Source organism: Nyctereutes procyonoides, unplaced genomic scaffold (assembly GCF_905146905.1).
Source record: "Nyctereutes procyonoides isolate TBG_1078 unplaced genomic scaffold, NYPRO_anot_genome, whole genome shotgun sequence".
Lineage (NCBI taxonomy): Eukaryota > Metazoa > Chordata > Mammalia > Carnivora > Canidae > Nyctereutes > Nyctereutes procyonoides.
The window spans coordinates 783,400-801,903 of record NW_026575024.1 but is presented as its reverse complement, the minus strand read 5'-3'; the positions used below and the strand labels follow the sequence as shown (position 1 = coordinate 801,903).

At 66.3% G+C, this 18,504-nt stretch overlaps 1 protein-coding gene across 1 annotated transcript; it reads right to left on the bottom strand.

Annotated features, from left to right (window-relative positions):
* Positions 1-278: 278 nt before the first annotated feature.
* NKAIN4 (sodium/potassium transporting ATPase interacting 4) lies at positions 279-14,928 on the bottom strand. The gene is made up of 7 exons (XM_055303907.1): positions 14,864-14,928; positions 9,452-9,589; positions 9,095-9,175; positions 8,002-8,196; positions 3,190-3,250; positions 1,851-1,935; positions 279-770 (listed from the first exon to the last, which is right to left on the bottom strand). Exons 1-7 carry the CDS (start codon positions 14,915-14,917, stop codon positions 761-763), a joined length of 624 nt encoding a protein of 207 aa, XP_055159882.1. The 5' UTR covers positions 14,918-14,928; the 3' UTR covers positions 279-760.
* Between the last annotated feature and the right edge of the window lie 3,576 nt (positions 14,929-18,504).

Below are 18,504 nucleotides of genomic sequence, written 5' to 3'. Positions count from 1 at the left end.
GCCACGCACAGGCCCCCGAACCGGCCGTCCCAAGTGCCCAGACACACCGCACGGTGGAAGGAAGCGGGTGTAAAGGCACTTTTACTGCGCTTGAGTGCTTTTGGAGATTCACAATAAAGTGCTGGGCTTTTCCTGGACGGTGCCCAGCAGCCTCTGTGCCAGGACAGGCGGCCGGCTCACACCCCAGGGCAGCAGGGCCCCCGCTCCCCATCTGCCCCCCCCCCCCCCCCCCCCGGCCCACCTAGCCTCAGGCCTTCTGGGACTGGGCTCGGATTCCCCAGCAAACCCCCGCCTCTCAGGAATGAGGCCTAGGGGGCAGCGTCCTTCTACTTTCCACTGGTGGGAGGGGGTCGCGGGGCTTAAATCCCTTCGGTGAACAACAGCGCCCCTGGCTCAGGACCAGGACCTGCCAGGGACTCTGTCAGCAGGGCGCTGGGTGGGCGGGGACTTGCCCGGAGACCCCTCCCTGCGGCAGGCAGGTGCTGCTCAGCGGGCGGGGGCGTCACCGTGGGTTTACACTCCCCTCGTGGTGAGCTCACACTTTCCCGTCTCGACGTCCCTCCCCCAGCAGCGGGTGTGCAGCAGTCCCAGGCCGGCGTTGGGTGACAGAGATCAGTCTGTTCTTTCCCTTCCTCTTTTGTGTGTGTGTGTGTGTGTGTGTGAAAAGTTGCAGCATCTCCAGCCTGGGACGCCCCGAGGGCAGGGAGGCTCGCTGGTCCTGGTCATCTGGGGCCAGCAGGCGGGACTGGCGCTTCTTCCCTTACGCAGGCCTGCGGGGAAGGCGGAGGTGGGCAGAGGTCAGGGCGCCCCTGGGGAGCAACCCTTGGTGGGGGGGGCAGCAGTCGATAGGGGCTGCCGTGCCCTCGCCTCGGAGAGCTCCGGATGCAAAAGGGGCAGCATCCCCGTGGGCAGCGGGGAGGGCTTCCGGGCGGGCGCAGCCCCGTGTCTGCAGACACCTCCCCAGGCGTTGGGCCGGCAGCTGGGGGCAGTGAGGGGCCCACCGTGGTCCTTCTGGCCACCCAAGCTCCAAGGGCTGGAGGGAGACCCCCAGAGGCCCTTCCAGCCTGGCCAACTCCTTCAGAGGTGCGTGCTCTGGGTGGTGCTCCGGGTGGTCGGCTCTCACCCCCTGCCCTGGCGCAGGGCCCGAGTGAGCGCCCTCCGGTCACGGGACGTCTAGGCTTGCTCCCCCAGACGGCCCTAGGCTGAGGTGGGCCTTCTCTTAAGGGGCGGAAAAGGTGTGGCTGCCAAGAGGGCCAGGGTCCCCAGGGGATGCCACGGGTGTGGCCCGAGGGCAGGATCCTGTCTGACGGCCTGGGTGGGATGAAGGAAGCGCAGCTCTACCGGAGGAGGACCACCAGCTGCCTCTGGGGCCCCCCAAACTTCAGGCTTAGGTGTGGGACCTGGCAAAGCTGGCTGCTTGAGAGGTGGGCCGGCGGCCCAGGCACTGTCACCCTGAGCCTGGGGTCGTGGATACTGCTTTTTAAGAGAAAAGTCTGATTTTTCCAAAGATAGGAAACCAACACCCCACATTTCCTGGCACAGTGAGGCCCCTAGAGAACAGCCACGCCGCCCTCCTGGGAGGTGGCCTCCCCATGCCTCCTCAGCCCCAGAACAAAACTGTCTTAGACCCGACTCCATATACTGCTGGGCATGGAGCTCCAGGGGGTGGGGGCCAAGCCCAGAGCCCGCACGGAGCTGATCTTGGAGAAGGACGGAATGGGTGGACGAACAGATGACGGATGGACGGACGGATGGATGGACAGATGGCTGCCTGGTGAGGCCTCCACAGGGAGAGAAGCTAATCCGACTGGCGAGGCCGAGCCGGGGCAGGCTCTGCTGGCCGTACTTACACGTACACCTGCTTGAGCAAGAGGTTGGAAGGCTTTTCACTGACGTGGTAGCGAGGAAATGGGTCAAATCCACCAATGAAATCAACTGAAAGAAATCGAGACCCAAATAAAACAAGACCCAAACGATGGAAACGAGGGCAGATGGAGCACGCGCCGAAGCCCGAGCGCTGGTGCGGTGACGGCAGAGGCCGGCGCGAGCCTGAGGGCCCGGGGAGGGCAGGCACCAGCCCAGGCCCAGCTCAGAGCTGGCCGTGTCCCTCCAGGGCACGAACAGTGGGACTCCCCAGTGGACACCGACGAGCTCAGCCTGGGGGTGGGGGGCCTGGGGGGACAGAGCAGGCCCGGACAGCCTGGATCCTCAGAGCCGCAGGGAGCTCACTGTGACTCAACCCCTGGCCCCCCACGTCCACGAACCTCAATCACCTGCCCCCCGAGGCTGTGTCTGCATGGCCAGTGGGTAGCAGGGCTTGCTGGGCAGAGCAACGCCTCTCCAACCCCCGGGCTGGCTCCCCTCCTGAAACATCCTCACCAACAGGTGAGGTCCGCTTGGTTCTCTCCCGGCCACAGTGGTCTGGGAGACGGTGTCGGGGTCATGGGGCACAGGAGCTGGGGCGCCTGGGGGCCGAGGACAGCGTGCCATTCGGACACGTGCACTCCCAACCCCACAGCCACCTGATTCCCGGGGACAGAGGCTCTGAATCCCCATTCTGACCCCAGGGGGAGCTCTGCCCACTGGAGCCGTGGCCCCCTAGGTGCATGCACCCAGTCCCCACCCACCCAGCCTTGTCCTCTGCAGGGTCTTCCCAGAAAAGCACGTCAGAGCCAGAGGCAGCCAGGGCCGGCGAGGCGTCTCAGCATTGACGTTGCAAAACAGAGGAAGGTCAAGGGGACCCAGCTCTGGGAGCGGAAAACAAAGATGCGGCTCAGATGGGTCCAGAGATGGGGACACCACAGCCAGTAGGGCCTGGTCCTCAGCTGCCAGGAGGCAGAGGCACCCATCCCTCTGGAGGTCTGAGGGCTCAGCCTTGCATCCACAGTCGCTGTGAGGGCCCAGCCCTGCAGCACAGGAGCCCTCGAGCCTGGGGGCTTGGGGGCCAGACGACCCCTGGTGCCACAGCCCGCATCCCCTCCTCATCTCTTCTCAGGTGGCTGGGCCCGTCCACCCCTCTGCTCAGGCAAGGACCCCAAGGGCATGGGGACCCAAGAGGCGAGGTCTCAGGCTTTGCCAACAACAGGCCAGGAGGACGCAGAGTCACCCCCCGCCAGCCCTCTGCTTCCCTGTCCCTCCGTCTCTGCCTGGAGCGTCCAGCCGGGCGCTCACAGGCAGCCGCACACTCACAGCTGTCCTCCTCCTCGGTGAAAACGCTGACCACATAGCAGGCACAGACGAAGCCCACGAGCTGAAAGACACCGAGAGGTCGGGATGAGGACCCAGGCAAGCTTGAGGCGTGTGGGCCACAGCCCCTCCTCGGCCTCAGTTTCCTTGTCTGTAAAATGAACAAGGAGAGTGGATCTCGTGTGACGTTTTTAGCTTCGAGGTTCCAGACGGCGTCTGGCTTCCTCCGTGGGGCTGGCCCGGCCCCTGGGGGTGAGGGGTGAGAGGGGGAAGGGCTGGCCAATGGACCAGTGAGTCGGGAAGATGACCGAGTCCCTGCTTTAAGGGGAGGGTGAGATGCAGAGAGAAGCCCTCAGCCCGAGGGACCCCCAGGCTGAACCCCCCTCCAGGTCCAGCCAAGCCACATCCCCCGGGGCCTCTTGTTAACCAGCCCACCACCGGGTCTCTCCTCCTTGGGGAGATTTAGGACGGCAGCCCCGGCTGGAGAAGCTGGAGCCAGCCTCGCTGGATGGTTCGGCTGCAAGTGCCAAGGACCCAGCCAGAGGGCAGAGTGGACGGGGCTGGCTACCGCCCTGGGACCCGGGGGCCTGGCTGGGCAGAGGCTCCCCGCCAGGCTCACAGGAGGCCGCTCAGCTTCAGGGGAGAGGGCAGGCTGGCATTAAGTGCCCAGGGACAGCCACGCACCAGGGCCGTGGTGGGACAAAGGGCTCTAGCTGAGATGTGAGGGCTGGCGCTGCCCGTGGCCCAGTCTCTCCGCACTCACGCGGCCCAGGCAGTGCTAACCGAGGATGAGCGCCTCGCGAGGGTGGCATTCGATGCCATGGGGGAGCTGCCCCGTCCCTGAATGAGAACAGCCCCGACTCCCGACCACAGAGCCAGAGCGGTCCCTGAGCAGACCTGCTTGTTTGTAACTTGGCAGCGAAGCACATCTGGGCGGCACAGGGCAGCACAGATTCCCGGGAAAGGCCCTCAGCTCTGTGTGCCCGCGGGGTCTCGGGAGGGGCCGGCAGCCCCAGCTCATCAGGAGGCTTTGCACACGGAAGCAAAGGCAGCCTCTACAGATGCTGGGAACCTGGGAGGCGGCGAGGATGGGGGGACCACGCTCTCCGGCCTCCGGAGGTCAGACCTGCGTCCTCAGGACCAGGTGCTCTTTGAGCATCTCCCGTAGGCAGCAATGGCCTCAACCCCACAGACGCGGCTCGGAGCAAGAGTCTGATGGCGGGGCTTGGAGGGGCCCCGCATGACCCTCCTCCACATCCTCCACCCCTTGCAGTGTGGATGGTGTCCAGACTCCGGCACCCTCCTGCTCGGGTTGCCCGTGGGGAGCCCAGCAGGAGATGGGAAGGAGGGAAGCAGAGCACGTACCCTCCTCTGCAGGGCTGCCCCCCAGGGGCGGGAGGAAGAACTCTGCCTGGGGTAACTCCTCCCCACACCCCTGCAGGCCAAGGGTGGGGGTGGGGGAGGGCAGCAGCTCAGTGGCTACACTCCCAGGGAACGGGATACCGTGTGGTCCCCGGCAGGGCACCCACTTGGAACGGCCGCCCCACGGCCCCCAGGATTTAACCTAAGCGCACCATCTCCGTCTTGCTGGACCCCGATGGGTCAGGGGACAAACAGAAAAGATGCCTCACAGCGGCACCTGCTCTGGAGAAGCTACAGCAGCTCTTCTGAGCGACGGTGGTGGGGTCCGTCCCTGAGGCAAGCACAGGCCAGGATGGGGTGAGACATGGGACGGGGGGTAGGACGGTGGCCAGCAACGCGGTCTTGGAAGCGAGGGGCCTCGGGGAGGAGAGCGCTCCCAGCAGCCTTCCTGGCGTGGCCGGCCCTCCACCGGCAACGGGGAGACCTGAGGCCTTCACTTAAGCTCTGGGGCTTGGTTCCTGCACCCACAGATCAGGCCCAGTGGGAGGGACAGACCACAGGGTGCTGCGCCCTGCTCTGGAAGCCCCCATCCTCCAGGGAGCAGGTGGTGGGCCTCCTCTATGCCGACCCCTCCTCCAGAAGGAAAGGCAAGCCTGGGCCGGTCCTCCGGGCGGGCACTGCTGTGCCGTTGCCCCCCCCCCGGTGGTCCCCCAGTGGTCCCCAGTGGGCCTCCATGGTCCCAGGTGGGCCTCCCTGGCGGGGTGGGGCCAGGGCCTGAGCTGGCCGTGGTGCTGACCCCGCCCCACTGCTCCTTCTCCACTGGGTCCTGGGGTGGGGGCCGCCCCACGGCCTCACCCCCCCTTCCACCTCCTGCGTGCCCTCTGGGCTCCCCCCCAGCTCCCCCCCGAAGCTCCCGGAGGCCCACAGGATCTGCAGACCCTGCCCCGCCAGTCGTGCGGCCCTGCCTCCTTCGGCTGGTTCTCTCCTCGCCAGCCCGGCTGCAGGGCCCGCTAAGCCCGGCCAAGCCCAAACAAGCAGCAGAGGGTGGGCTCCTGGGAGGCAAAGCAGGTGCCCGCTGGCGGGTATTCAGAGACGCGCATTTCGTGATCGAAATGTCCATCCCTGGGGGTGAAGGAGCAGGCAACCCAGGGGCTCCGCCTCTCCCTTCCACACGGGGCGCGCCCCTCCGGCACCAGAACCAGCAGCTGCGCTTCGGAAACTCCCACCAAGAATTTGTTCCTTTGCAGTTTCCTTTTCGTTGCATTTCTTACACAGTCTGTAAATGCCTTCAGAAGCACCGAGGGGTCTCCTCGGCAAGTGGGTTCTCTCTCCTTTCAAGGAAGGCACCCGGGTCCCTGTGTGTTTTCTGGTAACCGTGGCCCCCATTTTTCGTCGTGAGCTGTGGAGGATTAGGTCCTCAGACCCAAGGGAAGGGCAGCTCTGACTCCCGGCTATGGGGGCAGCACCCCAAGTGCGCCACAGCCCGACTGTCCGTAGCCCTGGAGAGGAGGGACCCTGGAAGCGTGCAGGCTGCCTGAACTGCTGTGGTTTCTCATGCCGTGGTCGGCCGTGGGCAGCCGCGGATGCCCCACGCCACGGATGGCCCTAGATCTGGAATCTGTTTTCCAGCGTCAGCAGCGGGATGCAGAACCTCCGTCCTATAAACACATTATCCGCCAGACACATTCACGCTGACCGCACTGCGTGCAGCGGGCGGTCGGGAGCCTGCAGGCCAGCCCCCTGCAGTGGGGAGGAAGGGTCTCCCGAGGGCTCAGGTCCAGAGACGGTGGGCCTCGGTGGACGATGGGAACCTGGGCCCCACCTGCCTGGTCACCGCAAAAGACCAACAGCGGGGAGAGCCTGCGCCCCTGCAGAAGCCCCCGGGCGGTCCTGGGGGGCCTCCCCCTGACCCCACGCCCCGGGGGGCCATCTCCCACCCTGACTAGGGCTGGCCTGGGCAAACGCTGAGAGTCTCCAGGAATGACCGAGTGTGATGTCCAAGGCAGGGTGCAGGGGGTACAGCTCGGGGGTAGAGCATTTGACTGCAAGGCAGGGCACCCCCCTGCCTCCCACCCGCTGGCCCTGCAGGACCAGCCGCCCCGCGGTGAGGTCACCCAAGCAGTCCTGGGGAGAGTCCACGCGGCGAGGACCACGGCAGGGCCTCCTTGGAAGCAGCACCTGCAGCCAGACCGGCCCTCAGGGCCCCAGAGCCCCAGCCGGGGGCCCGACTGTAGCTTCCTGCATGACCTCAAGCCGGAACCAGCCATCTAAGCCCCCCCACGCTGCCACCCTGCACAAAGCTTTACTGTTTCAAGCGGGGACATTTTAGGATATTATGTAGCTGCTACGGCTGCCCACCAGCTCTGCGGCTCCGTGGGCCTCCCTCCCTGGACTTCGGTTTTCCCATCCACATGCTGGGGACACAAGGCAGGCACAGGAGAGCGAGTGAGTGACACCAACCCCGCCGTGTGTCAGCACCCCGCGTCCCCCCACGGCCGCCCCCACCCGCCAAGGCCCGGGCACCGTTCTCCCGCGGGTTTCACTCTCCGCGTAGAACAGGTTTGGTGAACGTGGGTGGAAGTCGCTTCCGAGCTGAGTGTGGACGGCGGAGCCTGACGCAGCTGCGAGCTGGGGGCCCAGCAGAGCGCGCCCCTCGCCCCCGCCATCCCACACGGTTGTTGGTTCAATCCCCAGCCCTCCTGGCCACCCATCGGGCCCCAGAGCCCCCGTGGGAGACGGGGCAGGGAGGCGGGGGCGCAGGAAGCTGTTGGCTCACAGCGGCTCACAGGCTTCCCCGAGCCAGTGCCAGCAGCGTCCTGGGTTCCCGGGGGGTTCCCCGGGTGGGTCCCCGGGAGAACGGCTCCCACGGCCCGTGCAGGGCAGCCCCCAGGGCCTGCAGACTGGCCTGACGGCAGATCGCTCCTCTCCCCTGGGCTCACAGGGCAAGTCCACGGCCGCGCGGAAAGCGGAGGTCTGGACGCACAGGAAGCGTTTCTGGGCAGAAACGCGTCACAAATGCCACAGGGACCCCGCGCTAACACTCGTCCTTTATCTGAAATTCAGGTGTGCCGGGGCCCTGTGGCCTTGCTCAGGGGACCACAAGCCTCGGGGGACACAGGCGGCAGGGGGCCAGCTGCTTGGAGGAGGCTGTGGTGGGGCTCTGGGCTGTGCCCTGCCCACCCGCCTCCGGGCTGCCCTCCTTCTGTCCCCCCGCCCCCGCCCCACAGCATCAGCAGAGCCTCGGGCTCCTCATGTGCTCCCCGGGGCTGGAGCCAGCTCGAGCCCCCTCTACACAGCAGGACACCGAGGCTCCCGTGGCCCAAGTGCACAGGTGGGGGCGGGCTGGGAGTCCTTACCTGCCAGGCAGGGCGGGGACCCCTGAGACCTGGGAGGCGGAGACCTGGCCCAGCCACGGGGTAACCCCCCCATCCCTCCCCCAGGCCCCCAGCTCACCGCCAGGAGGATCTGCAGGGCGCTGTGCAGGGCCTCGATGTAGCCATACTCCAGGGCGCAGCCGACACCTGCCACCAAGGCCTGGCCACCCAGGGGCCCAAGGCCAGCCTCTGGCTCGTTGTGCAGGCAGCCCGGGCGGTGCTCACGCCACCAGGAGCGGTGGCGGGAGAGGTTGAAGGTCAGGAGCTCGCTGTCCTGGGGAGGAGGGCGGGACCTGGTGAGCCGCAGGGACACTGCCCACCCACCCACCACAGTCCAGTGTGGGCCCTGTCAAGGGTGAGGGGCGCCCTGCCCTCCAGCCAGGGGAGGCAGGGACCCCAAGGCCTTCTCAGTCACTGCCCTGCAAGGCCTCCCTCTGCTTGCCCGGGCCCCGGAGCCTGCTCACACCCCCTCCTCCAGGAAGGCCTCCGTGCCCAGGTCAGACCCTGGGGTGTGTCCTCACAGTGCTCCAGGCCCCTCTTTTACGTCTTTGGCCATCGCTGCCGCTTGAGGTCTCGCCCCCTGCAGCCCCAGGTGCGGCCCCACCAGGCAATGGCCAGTCTGCCCCGCGCCCGCCGGGAGTCAAGCCCGACCCCATTCCCAGCTCCGCGCTTCAGGCGAGGCTGAAATAAAACATTCCAAAGTGCCCACAACAGCCGCGCAGGATTTGTTGGCACCGATGCTCCTAACCAAACACGGCTTGGGTGTGGTGTCCCCTCCTCCCCGGGAGAGACCAGCGGGTTTGACCAGCATTTGAAAGAGCGGCTCAGGGGACCGACCGCCTGGCGCCTCTGAGAGGTGTTCCCAGCTGCACCCCCTTGCAGCCCCGGTCCCTTTGCCCCTGGCGCCCAGCCCTGCCTCCCCTTCCAGGTGCCGCCCTGGTTCCCAGGCCCATCCTCCAAGGCCACCTGCCTGCCAGTGCTCACCGCCCCTCTCCAGGTCACTAGTCCTCCCCAGAGCTTTACTGAGTCACCCCTGTGGGCCAGGGCTGTTCTGGGTGCCAGGGCCAGAGCCGCAACAGACCACGGCGGGGGGGGGGGGGGGACATGGTGACAAGCAGGCCGTCCAATGCTCACTGTGGCCTGGCCACAACCCCTGGACTGACTCTACTCACCTTTGAGAGTCCACCCACTTCCAGGTAGAAGCAGATAATGAAGACATTCCAGGTGACCCAGACGGCCTCCCACACAGCGTACTAGAAAGCCAAGAGGGGGGCAGGGGGTGGACGAGGCCAACTCAGCAACCTGCTTCTGCGTAGCACCTTGGAGGAGACGTCTGCTCCCGGGTCTGGCAGCCAGGACGCTCCACTGGAGGGAGGCCCCCCGAGCCCACCCCGGGACAGGTCTCGGAGTGCAGCCGCGGGCCCTGGATTCCTGGGTTCTGCTGGTTTCTGGGAGGCGGCCCTTGGAGGCCCCAGCCGGTCATCCCCCCACCTGCCCGTGGGAGGGGTGTGGGAGCAGAATGAACTCACCACCACAATGTAGCGAGGCCGGTACTGGATGGTGCCCAAGAGCCCCAGGATGACCATGACGATGTGGACAAAGGTGGCCAGGATGGGTGCCCACTGGTAGCCCAGGAAGTCGAACACCTGCCGCTCCAGGGCAGTGACCTAGGAGCAGTGCGGGCACCTGAGGCCAGCAGACCCCCGAGGCCGGCCCCTCCTGTCTCATCATCACCGTCCAGCATCTGCCACCGTCTTGGATCTTCCAACCAAAATCTCCACCTGAGTCTGCCCGGCCCTCAGACCTCACCTTGGGGTGCTCCCTCTACCTTGAAAGGCTCTCTGTGGGCGAGCAGCGGCCCCTCCATCCTCCATTCCCTCAACCTGAGAGTGGGAACCGGGGGCTGCATTCCTGACTCACAGGGTCAAGGCCCTACAACAAACCCTGGGGCAGGATACACGAGGCCGAGTCATGGCCGAGTCACGGCCGAGTCACGGGGCTCTGGGGCGCTCTCTGCAGGAGGTGGGGCTGGGGCTCTGTGGCCTGCAGGTCAGCACCCTCCCCGTCTACCGGGCTCCCCCTCCTCCATGGACTGGTGGCAGCAAAGCAGCTTCTCCACCTGGAGGACATTCCTGCCCTCTCGCCCGCAGGCTTGGCCGACGAGAACCAACCAGAGCAATCAGGCACATGTAGGGGCCCGATTTTTTTTAGGTCTGTCTGCCTTCCTTCCTTCCTTCCTTCCTTCCTTCCTTCCTTTCCTCGTAATCTCTACACCCAACGTGGGGCTCACAACCCTGAGATCAACAGTCACGCGCTCTACCGACTGGGCCAGCCAGGTGCCCTGGGAACTTGATGTTTCGTCTGTGGGGGAACCTACCGGCTCTGAGCTCAAGCTCGACTCCAGAACACACGCACGCGCTCACGCGTTCATTCATTCTGCGGACCTGGCCCATCCCCAGAAACCAGGAGCACATACCGGGAGAAAATAGGGCCAAATCCGCTGCACCTGATACCTTCCCGTCCATGTTTGAGACAAGGCGAGTCCAGCAAGGGTTGAAGGGAGACCGGCAGGGAAGGGGCAGCACCCTGGCGGAGCTCGTGGGTGCGTTCCACAATTCTACCGCGGGCCCACTACGCACCAGTGCACCACTGGCACTGAGAACCGGTTCCCAACCCAGAGCGACCTCAGCTGTGTTGAGCCCTGGAAGGACTCTGAAGGGTGGAAGAGGGAGGAGAGCCCCTCCAAGCAAGCCCCCCTCAGGTCCCTCCCACGGGCTGGAACCATGAGCAAGCACGCCGGGCGTGCACCGCAGAGAGGGACGGACGAGCCCAGCAGGGCGGGCCTTCGTGGACCTCACAGACGCCCCGACCCCAGCAGGAGCGCCTGGCCCTTCTTCCACGCTGGCTCCTGGCAGGAGCCCGACCAGGCCCCAGGAACAGCTGCTGTGGGGGCATCCTGGGCACTGCCAGCGGCTGTGTTTGGCCCCAGAGGAGTGGCAGCTATTTCCAGGACGTCTCTGGCAGGGGGACATTCCAAGTATGCCCTGCAGAGGCTGGGGTCCGCCCCAGGAGACAGCTGGGAGTGCGGCGTGGGGAGCGGGAGCAGGCCCGAGGGCAGGGCACAGGAAGCGTCCAGCGGGCACTCGCCAGGCTCTGGGCCGCTTTCCTGCACGCCACAGCCCCCCACCCTACAGGCCCGGCGTGGTGGCCTGCTCCCGACCAGCCCCCCGAGGCCGGGCAGCTCGGTGATGGGCATCGTCTCCTAAGAGGCGGACAGTCTCCGAGGAGAACCAGGCCAGCCCAGCCCCTCACTGCTGTTTCCTACTTTGCTCCCAACGCCCGGCAGGAGGACCAGGGGCTTAGCTTCAGCTCAGGCGGTGATCTCAGGGTCCCGGGATGGAGCCCCGCGTCGGGGTCTGCGGGAGACTCTCCCTCTGCCCCTCCTCCCACCCACGTTCTCTTCCAAGGCGAGGAGCCCACAGGAGGAGGCTCCCGAGCTCCCTCGTGGAAGGAAGCGTCCGTTGGGCTACGAATCGCGGTAGAGAACGGAGACCAGGGCGAGCACAAGCCGAAATCAAGCCCCCTCCCGTCCATTCCGGCCTGTGGCCACGGAAGCCTCTGTCCCAGAGAGGGTGGCACCGCCGCCCCCCACCCCCCGCCCTGAGGGACGCGTGTTTCTCTGGCCCCGTTTCAGGGATGCCCCTGGCTCACGCAGCCCGACCACCCAAGCCCTGCAGACATGTCACTGCTGCCCCATGGGGACCCCGCACACGGCTGTGCGTGCGTGATGGAAAGTCCCGGGGCCAACTCCTCTGTCCCTCAGGCCTACGCCCCTGCTCTGCACCCAAAAGAGCCCGGGCCGCCTCTTTTGCACCGATGACCCTAATCAAGGGGCTGGGGTACATTCCCTGCAGGCAGCCCACTCCCCAGGGTCCCCTGAGGTGCTAGCGGAGCTGACCCGCGGCAGGGACAGGTCTGTCTCTGTGCAGGGCCCACTGCCCGGCCCTTAATGTGCCTCATTGCTGGTCAGGGGGCAGCGGCCCCATCCCAGCGTGGGTCCCGGTGCCCAGAGGAGGCCCCCAGACATTCGTTCCTTAGTTAGAGATGTGGGAGAAAGAGATCAGCGTCGGAGGGCAGAGATCTTGCCTCCCCCTGCCTCTGTCCTAGGAGGAGAGCCCAGCCTGAAGGGACAGCTGAGGATCGGCAGCTCTTGGCCAGCCCAACGGAGGACAGCCCCACAGACCCCGGCCACTGAGGGGTCAGGGACTGGGTGTTCCCGCCCAGGAGGGCAGAGGAAGCCCTGGCCCGGCACAGGTCGGGGTGGTCGGGGTGAGTGGAGGGATTGGCATGAGGGGCAAAGCTCTGGGGGAGGGGGGTCCCCACGCAGGACAGGCCTACACGGTGACGGGTGTCCCTGCGGGGCAAGGAGAAAGAGAAATGCACACGTGCGCACACACGCACACAGGCATGTGCGCCTCACAGGCTTCACGGGCACAGCTGGCCAGCGCCACCTGTTCTAGACACAGACTGAAATTACATTGTGAGCCCCGGGCCGCCTCTTTTGCACCGATGACCCTAATCAGGGGCTGGGGTATGTGCCCTGCCTCAGCACCCCCTGCCAGTGCCAGGCACTCAGGGGAGACGGAATGAGCCGGCCCCGACTCCCCTGCCACCTCCCCTCACTCCCCGCACCATGTCGCCGCTGGCACCGTTCTCCGAGGTCCAGGCTCATGCCGGGACTGGAGGAGCGTCCCGCTAACGGCTGTGCTCCCCAGGGAGCCTACAGCTTGGGCACAGTGTCCAGCGCAGGCGCTGGGCTGTAGGGGCATCCTTTTCCTGTCTGAGCCACGCACCAGAGGGCTTAGCACGCCCCGGCAGTGCTCGAGCAGGGAAAAGGGAGAGATTTCGCTGCAGGGCCCGCCCACCCCACACGGCTACTGAGCTACTGAGCGCAGGCTTCCCTCTTGTCCACGTCGTGGCACAGCCTGGGAACCCCCACAGCACCCTCCGCTGGCTCAGGGCGGGCCAAGTTCACGCTATTCTCCAGGGACAAGGCTCCCAGAAGAGGTGCTCAGGCCTTTGTCCAGTAGCTTGGTAACGAGAGAAGACTCTCAAGCTCAGCAACAAGAGAAAAAAAAGGCCCCAGGACTCCCCCCACGGCGCCCCCACCCTACACGCGGTGACCAGAGCTCTACGGTCTGCCGCCCCCTCCCCCCAGCAGAGGAAGCACGGGGGGGGGGGGGGGGGGGGGAAGGGGTGCCCAGGACAAAAGGCCTTTCAAAGCTCTCTGCTGCTCTTCCGCTGGGCCCCGCTGGCCACGTGGGGACACAGTTCTGTCCTAGCTCTGGAACTTGCCTGGGTCACCCTTCGCCCTTGGTCGCAGCAACTTCTCCAGGGGCTGTGGGGGTGCCCCTGCGCAGGATCCACCGTCTGCTGCAGCGGTGAAACACGCAGCATGACCCTACCCAAGCCTTCCAGACCCGAGGCCACATCCCTCACCCGGGACATCTATTTCTGGGGCCCTGAACCTCAGGTCACAAGTCAACCCTGAGTACGTCCCACACGCCAAACTTAACACACGAAAACCAAAGTCCCACCACCGCCAAAGGCCACTCTGCTCTAGGATCTCCAGGCGCCAGCAGGCTGGAGAGCTCCGGACCAGCCTGGGCTCCTCAGCGTCCTTCTCCCTCAGACCTTCCCTTCCCGTTTCCTGCTTCCCCACCCTACCCCCAGGCACCTCCCCAGGGCTTCCACTGAGGGAGCCTCCTACCAAAATGTAGCAGGGGATGCCTCTGCTGCATGGTGGCGGGAGCTCCCTGTTGCCCCTGGAAGAGCCCTTGAGCCCAGCCTCCTGCACAGCCCTGAGCAATCTCCCCGCCTCCCCTGTGCAGCCAGACCCTGCAGACGCAGCACCTCCTCCATGCTGCCCTTCACCCCACCCCCTCGGGCTCCCAAAGCACTGGGTGTGCACCCGCAGGGAACCCCTGGAAGCTCCCTCCTTCCTCCACGTGGGACACAGCAGCCTGGTACCTCAGCCCCCTGCCAACCGACAGCAACCCTCACCCCCACACAGAGGGCAAGCGAAGGACAGGAGGCCACAGGCCTGGGAGGACTTGTGCTTAAAACTTCGTCTTCCCTGGGCCTCCAGGCTTCAGAGGGAGAACGCCCCCTGCCCCGCTGAGCCGGAAGCCCACCCGGCCTGGTCTCAACAGAGCAGGATTTCCTTTTGAAGATGGGAGCCCAGGGACCCACCAGCATCCCCTCCCCAGCCCTGCGGCCAGACCTCGGCTTAGCACTCCCCACCCCCACCCAGGGTCCTGGCTGCGCTCCGGGAATGTGGGAACCGCCAGGCGGCCTGGAGCTCCGACGGCTAAGTGGAAACTGGGCGGGGAGATGCCCAACTTCTCTGACAAAGCTCTGGGTCCGGGGCACCAGTTAATCCGCAGCGCAAAAGGGCCCAAGTGCAAGTCCGGGCGCCAGCTCGCGCCCTCTTCTCTCCCCCGCATCTCTCCCGGACTGGGGAGGGCGAGGGGGCCCTGCCCCCAGATGCACACCCGACTGCACCTCACAGTCCCGCACCCTCACGGCACACCGCACCCGAGGCTGCCGCGGCTCGCTCAGCGCCCGGCGCCGACCCTGGGTTAGGAGCGCGCAGACGACACGCACACGGCCCCGGCGCACACCCGGCCCCGCGCCTTCCCCGCCCGACGCCGCGAGGCACCGTCCACGCCCGGCCCGAGCCCTTCGTTTCTCCCGCGCCCCTTCCAGCCGCGCCCCGCACCTGTCCCCCGCCCGGTGCCCGCCGCTGCGCCCTCCCCCACGAGCGCACGCGCCCCCGGGCACCGACTGGCTGGCTCTGGACGTGCCTGCGGGGGCCCCGCCGAGGCTGCAGCCCACGGCGCCGGATGCCCCCGCGGGCCCGAGGACGAGCCGCCACTCACCAGCTGGAAGGAGCAGAGAAGGAGGAGCGCGCAGCGGCCCGAGCAGCAGCCCATGGTGCCCGCGCCCCGCGGCCGCCGCCCCCGCCACGCGCGACCCCGCCGCCCCCGCCGGCCCCATCCCCGGACCCGCCCCCCAGGCCGACCCGCCCCTGCCCCCGCCCCGCACACTGGGGAGCCGCCCCGCAGGGCCCACCCGCGCTGCCCCCGGACCCGGCCCCGCCCCCGCCCCGCCCCCGCCCCCGGCCCCGCCCCCGGCCCGATCCCCGCCCTCGGGCCCGGCCCCGCCCCGGCCCCATCCCACCCCGCCCCCCGGCCCCATCCCACCCCGTTCCCGGCCCATTCCTGCCCCCACCCCACCCCATCCCCGTCCCCGGCCCCATCCCCGCCCCGGCCCCATCCCCGCTCCCACCCCACCCCATCCCCGCCCCCGGCTCCATACCAGCCCCGGCCCCATCCCCGCCCCCGGCCCCATCCCAGCCCCGGCCCCATCCCTGCCCCCCGGCCCTATCCCCGCACCCGGCCCCACCCCATCCCCGCACCCGGCCCCACCCCATCCCCGCACCCGGCCCCATCCCATCCCCGCCCCATCCCCGCACCCGGCCCCATCCCATCCCGGCCCCATCCCCGCACCCGGCCCCATCCCATCCCCGGCCCCATCCCCGCCCCCGGCCCCATCCCCGCCCCGCACGCTGGGCCGCCGCCTGGGATCCCACCCGCGCAGCCCCGCCCCCGCCCCGGCCCAGCGCCGCCCCGCCCTCCCTCCGTCTGGGGGCTTCATGCCCGTTGGGCAGGGACGCGGGACCCCTTCTTAAAGGGGCGATGGCGGGGCTTGGAGCTGCGGCCCGGCCACGCAGGGGCCCCAGGACAGCGTCCGGGCGCCGGGAGCCTGCTCGCCAGACGGGCCGGAAGACAATCCGCAGCCCCCTCCCTGCCTACAACCTCCCGCTGGGCACCTCCCGGGCCTGCCGCCCCCCCCCCCGCCCCCCGCGCCCGGTCCTCAGTGTGCCCCCCATCAGCATCCTCCCTCCTGGAGCCCCAAGAGGCACCCCATCCCCCAGGCACGCAGAGGTCCTCCTCCCCGGTTGGAGGACTCAGGAGTAGGAGCACAGATGGGATAGTCTGTCAAGAGCTCAGCAGCCCAGGGAATGTGGGGACCCTTGTAGACCAAGTCTGTTCCCACTGTGTCTGGGCCAGGGCAGGGTCAGGCCTGAGGAGTAGGGACCCTGGGAGCTCCCAGCATTGCAGGCAGCCTTGAGGCTTAGGTCCCTTGTGCTGGAGAGACGGCTGGGGGACAGCCCTCTCTGCAGAGGTGTGGAGGTGGGACCCAGCAGGGTAGGGGGCAGATGGGAGACGGTAGGCAAGTGAGGTGCGATGCAGAGGCTTTGCACACATTCTGGCTTGGATTTTATCCCTCAGTCATAGGGGCCACGATCAAGGGGTCCTCGGGAAGTGAATCTCATGCTCGGAGCAGGGAAGTGGTCCTGGTCAGCTCCTAGAGAGGTCCCTGAACAGAGCACAAGGGGGTGTGGGGACAAGGGTCCGCCTCCAGGGCGGCACAGCAAGGGACACTTCAGCTTTGGGCCACTGACCTTGGCTTCAGCAGTCCAGGGTCAGAGGTGCCAGCCCCGTGGTGATGGCAGTGACAAGAAAGGCCTTCCACGGCTGAGCAGCTCCCCCAGCCAAAGGGGCATCTGCAGAGCACTCACCCCATAGGCTCCTAGGAGCTCGGAGCACCCCAGTGTCAGTAGCCCCTTCGTAGGGGGCTGAACTGAAATCAGTTTCCGGAGGTGACCTCACTCCTGACCCCATTCGTGGGATTTACAAACCACCCCGGGTTTTTACCTGTCTGATGTTGGTTGAAGTCCCATGGTCCACTTAACAGAAGAGCAAGCTCAAGTTCTCCTGAGGTCTCCAGCAAATGAGGGGAAAGCCACACCAGGTCTCTAAGCAGGCTCTGCTGAGGGGTGCAGCTCTCAGACCCCAGTAAACAGGAGAAGTTGGGAGGAAAGGTTTGGCGGAAGGGAGAGTATTCCCAGATGGGGGGTGTTTGCAGATGGGAAGGAGGGAGCATGCAGGATGGGCCCAGGGAGGTCCCTGGAGATCACGCAGGTCAGCCTTCATGGGGCTGCGCTCGGGGACCAGAAGGGGCCTCTGAAGCCCCCCCGCCATGTGAAGTCCAGTTTCCGACGGGATGATTCAGCAGGCTTTGGGCTTCATGGGGGGCTCTCTGGCGGCAAGACTACGCATGGGAAGCTTGGACTCACCACCCAAGGTCTTTGATCTTCTTTGCAAGTCTTGACCTTTATTTTTTTTTAAGATTTTATTTATTTATTCCTGAGAGACACAGAGAGCAAGGCAGAGACACAGGCAGAGGGAGAAGCAGGCTCCCAGCGGCGAGCCCGACGTGGGACTCGATCCCCTGACCTGGGATCACGCCCTGAGCCGAAGGCAGATGCTCACCCGCTGAGCTTCCCAGGTGCCCCGAAAGTCCTGACCTTTAGAGGACACAGAATGAAGGGACTTCTAGGAAGACGTTCATACAAAATTATTCAGTGAAAAGAATAGGTGGGAAAAGATTATATGCAACTGGGCCCCTCAAAACCAGCACTGCAGACAGTGACTCTGTGCTGTGGGGGTCCTGGGCACTATGGGGGTCCAGCAGCACGCCTGGGCTCTTCCCACTAGGTGCCACGGTGTTCACACCAGTCATGGCCATCAGGAATGTTTCCAGACACACACGAATGTCCCCCGGGACAGCCGTCACGGCTGTGAAATGTGGTCTCGGGGTTATCAAAGGGAAAGTCCATGCACGCTCCTGGGGGCCGGATGGCAGATCCGGTGACCCCCTGACAGCAGGCAAGGTCTTGGTTCCTTGGCTTCTCGGAATGTCTCCCCTGGATACGTTTTCCCACCTGCAGCAGGACGAGTGGGCGATGGCTGTCGCCGTCCCAGGTACAGCCAGAGGCCCGACAGCCCGAGGCCCACACAGGAGACCAGCTAAACACCTGGGAAGGGAAATGCGCATCAGGACGACCGTGAGACACCCCTTCACACCCACCAGGGTGACTGGAATCCAAGTGCGGAGCCTGGCACACGCCGCTGCGGTTGTGAGCCGAACAGCCGCCCGCCGCAGTGGAAAACCGTCTGGCAAGCTCCTCCCGAGGTTGACTGTAAAGTTACCATAGGAACCAGCAATTCCGCTCCGAGGCCTACGGCAGAAGGAAAGGGGTGGCCGCGCGGACGCTCATGCACCCTGTGTGTAGCCGCGTCATCTGCAAGGGCCCAAAGGGGAGACACCTAAGTGCCCCCGGACAGATGAGCAGATCTTTAAAAGATCCGTACAGCGGAGTGGCCCTCGGTATCAGTAGGAATCCAGCTCTGACGCGCCCCATGCCGCGCGCGGACGTTGAAAATGTCACAGGAAGCGAGACAGCCGCTGTCGGCTCTTCCTCCTGATATCAAACACCAGGTCGGATGGGAGCGGGCCAGCCTCCTTCTGCCGGCGCCACGCAGTGCCAGGGCTGGCGGCCGCCGCCTGCTGCAGAAGTCCCAGTCCTGGTGGAGGGGCTGGGGGCCCCCAGAGCTGCTGTGACACGGACCTCTGGCATGGGGGGTCTGCAGGGACCGGTGGGGTGCATACG

Excerpts from the sequence above, each read along its gene's own strand:
- NKAIN4 (XM_055303907.1), bottom strand. The coding sequence starts at position 14,917 with ATGGGCTGCTGCTCGGGCCGCTGCGCGCTCCTCCTTCTCTGCTCCTTC. Across the intron at positions 9,590-14,863 it reads TTCTCTGCTCCTTCCAGCTG|GTCACTGCCCTGGAGCGGCA; the intron begins GTGAGTGGCGGC and ends CACTGCTCCTAG. Across the intron at positions 8,197-9,094 it reads AAGTGGGTGGACTCTCAAAG|GACAGCGAGCTCCTGACCTT; the intron begins GTGAGTAGAGTC and ends CCTCCTCCCCAG.